The 12516-nt window shown below is 33.5% G+C and overlaps 1 protein-coding gene across 1 annotated transcript; it reads left to right on the top strand.

The window, feature by feature from the left end:
- The first annotated feature begins 1132 nt into the window (after positions 1-1132).
- LOC127860895 (FMRFamide receptor-like) lies at positions 1133-2251 on the top strand. Its single transcript, XM_052399200.1, has one exon. The coding sequence runs from the start codon at positions 1136-1138 to the stop codon at positions 2249-2251; it is 1116 nt and encodes a 371-aa protein (XP_052255160.1). The 5' UTR covers positions 1133-1135.
- Positions 2252-12516: the final 10265 nt, after the last annotated feature.

Here is a 12516-nt window from a genome sequence, read left to right on the forward strand (position 1 = left end):
AAAAACAACACATACTTTAATCAATTGCAAACGGTGTTAAAGGCCATTGAAAAATGTTGTCAAAGAAATATACGTACTTATAGACTTCGAATATTGAATTTTAAGTAAAAACAATTTGTTCGATTGACGGATTTACGCAGATCATTCAAACTTCATATTAGACGCACATGTCCTTTCCAAAAGCTAAAAAGTCAACAAAATTCAATTTGTCCTTTATTACAACGCGTTTTGTAAATAAATGAAGTTAAGATTCATGAAAAACAAAAAAAACAACTTAAAACAACATAAATTTGTTTTATTGTTCAAGCCCATTTATGTTTTATGTTTGGAATTGTGTTCTGAAATCATATAATTTAAACATTTAAGTTTATGTTTGTTTACGATTTTTAACTATTTCCCGATTAAGAACCACATCTAATAAAGACGAATATAAAATGCTGCCATTTGTGTTTTAAAACGTAAGACACAGCTGTTCGTACAAGAGTTGAACGTCTTTTAGAATCTAACAGTTACAATACATATCTAAACCTCATCTACAGGGCACTGTGAGTAGAGTATTCAGGTTATAATATTCGAATCATTTGGATTGTCTTCTTTAAATACATGTCCATTGTATATGACTTTTATCAACCTATTCCACCTACTTATAACTGGAGATTTGTATATTCTCTTCCGAGTAAGTGGGTAGTGACAAATCACTCCCTCTTAAGTTTATGTGACAAACATAATATACATTGGTTCTTCATATACCATGTAAAACTGCCATGCTTTTTTGACAGTTTGTATGCACACCATGCCAATCCATAAAGTTTACGTGAGAATGCCTTTGTGTATATATAGTCAAAGAAGTCGGTATAAAGAATACATGTGGTAGTGCCTATTAAACAGATGCATGGTTGTGAGAAAGTGTTTTTTTATCTACACTTATTTCCGAGGAATTGAAGGTATCATTTAAGAACGCAATACATACACATTTATTTCTTTAATAAAGTTATTTTACAATAAAATGTTAAATGTAGTGTATACATATTTGTTTATGAATAAACAAACGTGTATCAATAAAAAATAATATATATAATATATGTATTGATACAACATTTTTGTTATTCAGATGTCGTACATGACTAACGGGTCTATGGAAATGTTTGCGAATGCTGCTAGGAACATGTCCGATCTACACGACTGTACACTGCCTGTTTACGAGAGTTCCAAATCGTGCAACCAGTACGAATCGTGCCATCAGTACGAGCCATTTTACCTACGAGCGCGGTTCATCACTGGGTTGGTTTTCTACCCGATCATCTGCGTATTTGGAATAACCGGCAACATCATGTCCATCATCGTGATGTCCCAGCGTCAAATGCGTTCTTCAACAAACACATACCTATTTGCCTTGGCAATCTCGGATTTGATCAAGTTATTGTGTGACTTCCTATACTTCATGGTTGTTCTGTTGTTCCAGATAGATACGCCAACCGCAAATAAAGCCTACGGGTTTCTCTACCCTTACGCTCATTACGTGTTCAACGCCTCTCTGTGCATATCAGCTTGGTTAATCGTATCGGTTGCAGTGGAACGATATGTTTATATTTGTCATCCAACAAAAGTAAAATTCTTCTGCAATATACATAAAGCCAGAATCGTGTCAACGACCGTTTTTGTAATTATGGCAATGTTAGCGGTACCGTATGCAATGAGATACAGGACAGAACATCGGCTGAATAACGTAACAGGAACATATCAGTATGAGGTTGTAGTCACAGAATTGTGGAAAAATCAAATATTTACTGACATATACACGTGGTTTCAGAATCTTATGCGCTCAATCATACCTTTGGTGATTCTGATAATCCTTAACACGTGTATTTTGAATGGGTTACGCCGATGCCGTATTTTCCAAAGAAAACCTCCGAAGAAACATAAAATCACCTCAATGCTGGTGGTCGTTATACTCGTGTTTCTGCTTTGCATCACGCCGGATACAATTATGTCAACAGTTTTCGGCCTGGGCTATTTGGAAGAAAACTTTCTCGCGAGAGGAATTCGTGAAATTACTGACCTTTTATTATTGATCAATGCGGCTGTAAACTTTGTGATCTACTGCATATTTAACACTATTTTCTGGTGTCAGTTCAAGCGATTATTTTGTTATACGTGCTGTCGACGACAGAGAGAGGATTTGGATGTGAGAAATATGTCTATGATGGACATTGGCTCGGCGCGGTATGCACAGGCGAGCACTGCACTGTAAAATCGATTTAATTTCTTGATGGAACACAACTTTAACCCTTTACCTCTTAGATACGCATTTTGACGCATCTGTAGTCCTTTAGAAAGTAAATATAATTTAAGACCTTTCTTACTAGATTCAAGTTTTAAAGCCTTACTTTCCAAGCCTAAGATACTGATGAGCAGCAAACAGCATACAACCTGAACAGCTGCTGATGAGCAGCAAACAGCAAACAACCTGAACAGCTGCTGATGAGCAGCAAACAGCAAACAACCTGAACAGCTGCTGATGAGCAGCAAACAGCAAACAACCTGAACAGCTGCTGATGAGCAGCAAACAGCATACAACCTGAACAGCTGCTGATGAGCAGCAAACAGCATACAACCTGAACAGCTGCAAGCTACTCTGGTTGTATGCTGTTTGCACATAGTCATTTTCACTTTGCTGGTGAGTGGGACAGGATTTAGTGTACAGATTCAATCTTTCACACTCACAATTCCACATGGCAGGGGTAAATATAATACAAGGTTTTAAATCCAAATATGTAACTACTGTAGTCGATAATTTGATAAAGAACAAGGCCGATCCACAACAAATAAAGTAACAATAAGTGAAATGATTTTGTCGTTATTGGTACGAACTTTAACATATTTATGGAAATTGTATGCTTCATTTTATATAAATGGATATTGTATATAAATGGATTTTGTGTATTATGGTGCGTCTTCATATTTGTATTGTTATTCCGCAGCAAATTGACGACAATACTAATAAAAATTGCACACTTTTGAATACGTTTATGCAACAATTGTTCATAACTTTAAATAAACGGCATGAAAGGAATATTCGAGTGAACCTAATAATAACGATAAATATTTACACATTGCAACAACTTATAAATCAAATATAATATCTAATAAAATTCATTGATCAAGATTTAAATGAATTTAGTTCTTTAAAATAATGTTGAGTTACGTAAAAAAATCTTTAGTTTTCCCTGTGAATCGTTTTTTATTTGTAATGAATACTATTTTATTTGTTGTATTTGCAACGTTGTGTATTGGGAAAAAGTGGTACATGTATATACACTTGTTATACCTCTCCAAGTAACGGCGAATCAGAGAATGAAATCAAGAATTTTCATTTGGAGTCTAAAATAACCAAACATATAATATATTGTGTATTATACAACTGTAACATGTTAATGGTTTGTGACTGTCGGTTCGACGCTTAATTAATCGAATGCATACATGTTCAACTATAATCATTATATGGTTTTGGTTGTACACTTATAGGCATATGTATGAATATACATTATATACGTACACAATAAAATTGATATTATTGACAGGTTATGGCGTGTTTTGTTTTAATTTTAAACAACAATTTAACTAAAAGACATGAGTCGCAGCATACGAAAACGGGTCTTATTCTATATGAAACCTCACGTGATTTGACAGCGGGCGGCGTAGCGCCCTCTGGCCTTTTTCGCAGGCTGATCTGGAGCAACCTGGCTGTATTTGTTATACGCCCATTTTAGTTTTAGCATGACGCGGCTTAAATGATTGGTTGATGACATTTATCCAAGAATTGCAAACTGTTTCCTGTATACAGAACCCAATAGGGCTATTGGGATAACACCAGCATGTCATTTCTTATACTTCCAGTTCAAAATATTGCCCGGCATGATTAAACGTGTTTAGATTGTTCACGGAGATATGTCTAGTGAAATTATCCGCCTATTTGTGTGAGTACTTTAGGTTCAATTAAACGCAAGCGTTTATGTTCAGACGAGCCAACTGCTTACGTCCGCTAATAGCAACCGCGCATTTTATAGTTATGTTTACCGACAGCAGTGATATCCAACGAATCCAAGCGTTGAAACGCTCTCCTTGAACTGCTTAACTGCCTTAAGAACACACAAGTTACATATGTTATTCCAACTAATCCGGAAAAAAACATAGAAAAAATGCGGATATTTGAATGTCAACTAATAATATGTGAATACAAATAGCACTTATGAACACATTTGAAAGAAGTGCATGTATACTTTAATGACATTAGCGACGATGATTATCGATACCTTTATTATGGAACAATACTTTTATTGAAATAAGAAGCTGCTAGCAAATAAAATAAACAAAGAGAAACTTTAGTTAGATCGAATTAAGGCCATCTTTATCATCACTTTATTACATTGAACTAATATTTACATGTTGTTGAAGGCTTCATTTTTTAGAAGTAACTGATATACGGTAAATAAGAAAAAAATCATAAACGTTTATACAATAGGAATTTCCATCTTGAGTTCCTTTTCAATGTAAAATGCCGCTCTCGTTTGCGGTGATGTAGATAATAATGCAATTGAGAAGAAAACATATTACCGAGTTACTTTCCTGTTTAATAATCAACGTAGTACGAGGAGAAATGTCCCCATCTTGTGATATTCAAAATCGTTACTATAAAATGTAAACAAACTCGACGATGCGAGCGTGTCGTTATTCATATTTAGCGGACCAATATGATCGTTTCGGCCGATGAAAATGATCGGATTCCACGGCTTCAAATGGACACAATGGTGTTAACATTCAGTGTTAGGCAACAGTGAGAAATACATTTTAGCCACACATAAACGAAATAAGAATGGTAATTAAATGTAGCCTTCAATTGCTATACTTTAAATATCGGCTGTAGATTAGATTGAAGACAATAGTTGAGCTTTTTCAGAGTCTAACAAAAACACAATGTAGTAAACAACACGCTTACCTCAACGACACATTTAATCCAATCATCAAAACAATGTAATGACAACAATATTCAATTTCAGTTTCTGTTCGTATATCCTTTTGTCTTAATTTATTAAAAAATATAGTTTATTTGATCATTTGGATCGAGTGCTAAACGGTCTGACTATAAGCAAGATAAACGAAATTCAATAACTAGTCGAAGCAATATATTTTGTTCATATCGAAGTAAAAACGTATGCATGATAAGTACACAATCCGAAATACGTTTTAATACATTTTTGATTTGTTCACTGATTTATTTTTGAAATATGTCACTTTTAAATAAAACAACATCGTTGTCCTACAATCCAGAGAGTCTAACATATTTTATAGATGGCGTGATTCCTGACACAATTGCAAAACGTTACATCATTGATGATATGTTTATACAGTTGTAATAACTAGCAGAAATACAATTTGAGTTACTAGGGAAACGAGTACAATATGCAAAAAGTCGGCGTATATCTTATTGTGTTGATATTATGAGCAAATTAAATGCTAGCATTTAAATGCATGGGTTTATTTGTTGTGTATGTTGTGTATGTTACTTTCATGGTGTGTCAACCAAGATACTTCATCAGTTGCATTATCAAATTAATGAAAATAAATGTAACGATATCCTATTTGAAGAAACAATATAGGATGATACCACTATAAAGTGAAAAGCTTTTTAAAACCTCTGCCCAAAAGGGGTTTGCAATTCTGTCAAATATATTCGAACAATAATGATAACTGCAATTAAAAAACGTATATTTATAAACATAAAGTTTTGTGATTTCTATTAAATATCACGTAAAAGATTGAATTTTATGTAGCCAAATTATATAATATAAACAATAACACAGGCCAAACGCCCTCTAGCGGCTTTGTCGGGAGCAAGTGGATTATAGACGTCCGGCCCGACTCTGCAGTGCGATATTGTTTAACCGTATATCATCGTCTTGTTAACATCTCTGACGCCATTTCAATTTTCTAAACTTATATGGGAAGCTATCCGTCTGATATTAAAACATACACAGTCAACAAGATTGTTTAACCAATGAACAGCGAGTATTCTTTACGATGTAAGATTAATATGTATCCGATATCGGGCAATAAAGCCTCAACAAACACAACGAGCCGAAGAGTTTAATATCGAATAGTATGCCGATCGTACAACGAAAAACGCCAAGTTATCTCTGGAGAAACCTATTGTCAGAAAAAGGAAACGAGCAGCACATGACATTTCCAATCTATTTTAGTACAACAGTTGATGCGACGCCGTCTGTTAACCAACGATTTACTTAGTGTCACTACTGGCATTAAAGGGGCCTTTTCATAGATTTCTTACATGTTTTGAAGTTTGTCATTGAATGCTTTATAAATGTAAACATTAAATTTTAAAAGCTCCATTAAAAAATCAAAAATAAAATTTAAAAAAGGAAACTAAAGTAGCCCGCAGCAGGGCTCGAACCAGTGACCCCCGGAATCCTGAAGTGAAAACGCATTAGCCAACTGAGCTATCCTGCCAAGCCTACCTGCGTATTTTATACGTTATATAAGCAATCTTCGTAGTTTCACAAATTTAAACGACAATAACAGAACTCTCCAAATTATTCAATCGTTTCGCGTTGCAACGCTTTATAATTTTTAGGTTTTTAAATCGTCAAAAGATGCATATAATGGCTATATTAGACCATGGCAAATACTCAGTTATACTGTTTCCTCAAAAATATCATAACTCAACCGAAAATTTGCGAATCTGAAACAACCTTTTTTAATTTTGTCAATTTTGTCAATTTACCAAACCGTGAAAAGATCCCTTTAACTGAATACGTGTCATGATGTAATTCAGTTACAATCGCCTAAAACGACTTTTAACTTGTTACATAGCAATATTATACACACCAGTTCGGATGATTTGTAAACTTCTATCGGAGACAACAAACGGACGAACTCCGATCGCTCAACTTCGCTCCAAGAAGCACTCATTTTATATATTGTATTATTACGTTATGTTATTTGGCTCGAAATCGCGAGGATCAAATTATCGGATGACTTTAATTGTTTTTAATGCTCGACCTCACGTCAAGTCGTGTAAACTAGTAAATCGAATATGCGCACCTACTTAGCACCAAAGCTATAACTGACGTAGACAGTGTTACAATCTTGTCATGGACTTAATGGTTATGCTTTTTATTTGAGCAATATTATATCATTTACTCGAGTAATCTTTGATAGAGTGAAATATGTCTTTTTGTATTAAGGCAACAATGGGGGCGGTAGTTATAATCCGTTTAGTTCTAGACCAGTTCGAAGATCAACACAATTTTCAAAGTTGACTGAATACACTTTCAAAATTCGAATCTCCGCGACAATTTATCACCATCACATACATTGCGATCATGTCATCTTTCAAAATTACGATCGAATAAATACACAGTATATATATATTGCTTTTTGTATCTTAGTCCTGTTGTCATACAATAACCCGAAAATTTTCTTCGTAACAATGAGCTAGTAAACATGTGTATTATGATATTTGTTTGATGTATGTGTAACTGTTTTCAAATAAATAAAACTAATAATATTAATATTTAGGTAGAATTTCATTAATTAGAAGAAATCGGAGGTGCCAATCTGTAGCACAGTAATGTTTGTGAAAACAGTATATTAGTATTCGACTCTTATTACCGAAATCGAACTGGTCTTGTCGGTCCGCGCGATGTCGAGCGATCGGGTTTCGACTGTGGTCAAATCCAAGAAAAATAAAAGTAACGGAGTGTAAGTTAATCACAACCACATCCCGCAAGTATTTGGTCCTGCAGGTCAACACACTAATATCAATCCACCAATACGTAGGCGGGCAATTGTCTAATCCCTAATATCTAGTTTTCTAATAGCAACCAATAACACATATATAGTTTATCTTCCATGTCTTATGTCGGCAACATTTCAGCATCATATTGACAACAGTTCAGCAGCTCTTCAGCATGTCATGCAATATAATCTCAACATCATATCCCGATTTGTTATCTTCCGGGAGCAAATAATGTAGCGATCGGTATCATTCCGCGTCTAATTATTCTCCATAATTGTGAATAATTGCTGTATTTATTCTGATAATATCTATAGTGTACTACGAATTGGTTATGCAACACCCATGTATTTAGCCCAGAGGTATTCAAATGGGGCCATCAACAAATATAAATGCATTTTATGATATTTTATGTACAAATATAACATTTGTATGATTCGTTCGACGATGAAAGAGAGAGAGAAAGTGATTAAACATTGTAACATGACACCCAAGACACTTTCAGGAGTGTACTTCTTCATTACCATAATCTTATTATTATACTGATATCATAATTATTATTTTCAGCTCAAAATATAATATTTTTATAACTCAAAAGTCGATCTAATTTATATTTGTCTCTATGTAGACAGAATAACAAAAGATATTTTTATCAAGTTAATCGTCAGCACCTTTCCTAGACACCTTTGAATATGTGTAGAATATTCGGAGACATGTATTTACTAAAATATCCATGCCTTTCTTTAACATAACGTTGATTAGGCTTGAACGACGCACACTTTCTGACCATACTCCTATTATCCGTGATGTTCGAAATGTATGTCCTAATTTCCAAGGCATGTATTACTACATAATTGTTTTCGGATATTGCACAATGTAATTGATAATAAAAACAAGCAAATCGTTGTTTTATGAAAAAATTCATCTCCCATGCAAATGTGCAAGGTTAAGGCTATATGAAAACATACAACATAATGACATAAATATTAAATACAATTCAGCAAACATTTCTAATTTGCAATTTGAATTTATTGAAGTTTTGTAATTGTATGACATTTGTACTTACAGTTGTTAATAAAATGATACTAATATAAAATCGTAATCATTAAAACATATTTCAACCAGGTTTTCATATTCAACATTATTAGCTTATTATCTTCATGCAATAGAAATCAGTAAATTTATGTTTAACTAGAATATGTCAAATTGATAAGGGTTTATTCCAAACTAATTTTTACGGTTATGATTGTTTAGATAAAAGTATAATATTGCATACTGAAGATATATAAAAGAAATGTTTAATGAATTGCTATTTGAATGAAGTCTTTCCATATGCAATGAATTGTTACATACACTTTAATGTTATGTGAATAATTATGGTGGCAATCTTTGGAGCTTATTGATACCTCTTATCATTTGCGTTAACTGTTTCCAGGCAGTGAACCCATTGTTATGATATACATATTTGTTTGCTTGTTCAGATATTTTATCATATCAGGTACATTAGATTATGTTTTACTGTTTGGAATTGGGTTCCTTGTCATAAATAAAGGACCACAATTTTCTGTATACAAACATCTCAATTTTGACTCAAACACGAGCAAAAGGTACGAAGATTGAACTATATTTTCAGGAAACTTTTTTTAAGATTCAAAGACAACATACCTATTTTGCATCGCAGAGAGTATAGCATCCGTCCGAATTTGTTTCAGGACATTATTAAACTATAATCGAAGTGTAATTCGAATTATTCTACCTTTGAATAGGTTTGACATTTATGTTATGTTTCCGAACACTAGCTTATTTGTTCCTAGAGGCACGGAATATGTAAGTTTCAATTATAAAATAAATGTGTATGTTTTTTGTTCACACATGTTATGAGTCAAATCTTCAAAGCTGTAAATTAGTTGAGCTTATTAAGCGTAGGGAAACCATTTGAACTGCCCTTGAACTCAAGGCAAAAACAATTTGCTGTTCAACAAAACCCACATGGGATGTTATAATCAATGATTTAGTGTTTATTTTTAACACTTATCGAGATTTGAGCGATAAGAGATAAGAGTTCACTAATGCGCATCATGTAAGATGTGTTTTTGTGTTTAAAGACATAATGACGATATATCCAGAATGTTTATATCGGCAGTATACAAACATTGCGCCTAGCAGCTGTGTTAAACAGGTTTTATAAAAAAACGAATAAGTATTATTGTTTGTTTGATATACAGTTAGGTAGTGAAATGCATGGCCGGATGGGAAAATTAAAATTACTTCGCAGTGTTTGGGTTGACACCAGATTTTCTTTCTACCTTTATTAGTCGTTCCCGACAAATATAAGCGAACACTTCTTTTATGTTAAAACACATGCGACGTTATACTTTATAACATAACACTTACTTTACATAGAGGCGCAATACTAACTAATACCGAGCACTTAAACTTGCATTCGTTATTTTATGCGGTGTTCCTTTTTCGTCAAATTTCATGAAAGATAAGTATACCACACTTTTGGTTAAGTATGTTTTCATTTATCCATTGTGACTGAATACAACTGCAGAAGCAGGTATTTGGTACTGTTGATTATCTGGCGCAACATTTACATTCCGATACTACGGACTCTCCAAGCATCGCCCTCGGGTTAACGGTGCAGTCTGCATTCACATGTCAAACACTAACAGTAGAAATTATTAAAGTGTAATGTGTTTACATATTTAAACAGAAATCAATGATATTTCTGACATAATTAAATTATCTTTTTTATCGTGAAACGGGTGAAGTACAATTAAGCGCCAACTACCTTTAATCAAGTATATAAACTATAATATAGTGATGGGCTATCATCACGTGATGTTCAAAGGAAAAAGGAATATGATAACTCTACAAGATAAGTATTAATGCAAAGCATCAAAGAGCGTCGGGAATTTTAGTGTAAATGGCACTCAATGAAGTTACATGGAACGATTTTTTTCTACTGTAAATATTAATATATTTGCCGATTATTTTAAACAAAATAGAAAAACATACTGGTATATAACCATTATCTATAATTGTGTGTAATAACTCCCAAATAACCATTATTTATGATGTTGTGTTATAACCCCCAAATAACCATTATCTATGATTTTGTGTTTTAACCCCCAAATATTTCATAGTTCATTTTGTTTACATTGGTTTCCTTTTTTTTACTGTCATCCGTGCAGGTTTCATTAATGGAACAGAACTGTGTAGGTTTTAAAAAATCTGTTTCATCTTCTAAGCGTAATTTCATATTTTTCTGAACTTCAATGGGAGATGATTCTGATCTTATTCTTACGTTGCTCCTTTACGAAAGGGGTTGAGTACTCATTGTATGAACACACTGAACAAGTTTGAAAAAGTTGAATAAAAAATGTAAATTGCATAAAGAAGCAGCATTTCACAATACTTTGAAATTCAGTAAAAGATCATAATAGATTTATTGCTTCGATATACATCATTTTCAATAGGGTTCGAGTAATACTGAAATAAAAAGGCTTAACAAGTTTGGAAAGATTCAGACGAAAGCTGTGAAATCTTTTAAACAAGTGGAAATTGTTTAATTTGTCAAATTTAATAGAAAAAAAATCTGGACTTATTGTCCCGATGTTTCTCGTTTTAAATGAGGTAAAAATGCTCATTGATATGAAGACACTGTAAGTTTGGAAAGAATCTGATGAACAATGTTGACATAATCACCTAACCAAGCAGTTTTGACTTTTATTTTTAAATTCAAAGAGACATAATTCTGGACTTGTGGTCCGATATTGCTCATATAGAGTTTGGGTAGGGTCCTCATTGATAAAAAAAAAACCTTTGCAAGTTTGGGAACAATCGGATTAAAAGTTTGGACTTCGAACAACAATTTCAAAATTTCTCAAATTCTAAGGAAGATAACTATGGACGTAATGGTAGGATAATGCTAAAGGGCCCATACCAACTGGATAGTAATACGTGTCCCGCTTCGCGCTCTATATGTGGTTCTTAAAAAAAACTCCGAGGAGTGCTTGACTCTAGGGAAACGGGTTGCTGGGACACAGCTCCTCCTTGATAAGCGGCTGCTTCCTTTATCGCAACTCATTGTTACAATCAATAATACGTGTCGCGCTTCGCGCTCTATATGCGGTAGGGATATTTCTTAGGGCCTATTATAGACAACCATAAAATACATGAATAATAGATGTGTTGTTTGCAATTATTTGTTAATATAAAAACACGTTTATTTATGTATAAGATATTTAAGTGATGTAAGAAATTTTAATAAACGTTGTCACCACGCGGAATCCATTTATTTCAGTAAAAATGTCCAATTATAGTAAAAGGGATTTTATCTTTATTATATTAATTAACCTGACTGAAAAAAATTGTCAGCCGCCGAACTGTTCCGTTCGTGCCGGAACCCGGGATTAAACCGGGGGCCTTTAGATGATTGTTGCGTAAACAACTTCAGTCTAACGCTCTCCCAACTGAGCTATTCCGGCTGCCATCATTTATGTACTGCTATTTGGTGAGGTTGTGTATAGTGATCGTTATTATATGTCTATTAATAAACTAATACATTGTACGTTTTCGAACCACTACGCCTTCCAATAAATTTGCTTGCGCGAAAGGTCGTCAAATATCGTACTACATTGATTCTCCACTAAATAAGCATATTAGAACAAACACAAAATAAATATATTTAGATTATG

Source organism: Dreissena polymorpha, chromosome 15 (genome assembly GCF_020536995.1).
Source record: "Dreissena polymorpha isolate Duluth1 chromosome 15, UMN_Dpol_1.0, whole genome shotgun sequence".
NCBI lineage: Eukaryota > Metazoa > Mollusca > Bivalvia > Myida > Dreissenidae > Dreissena > Dreissena polymorpha.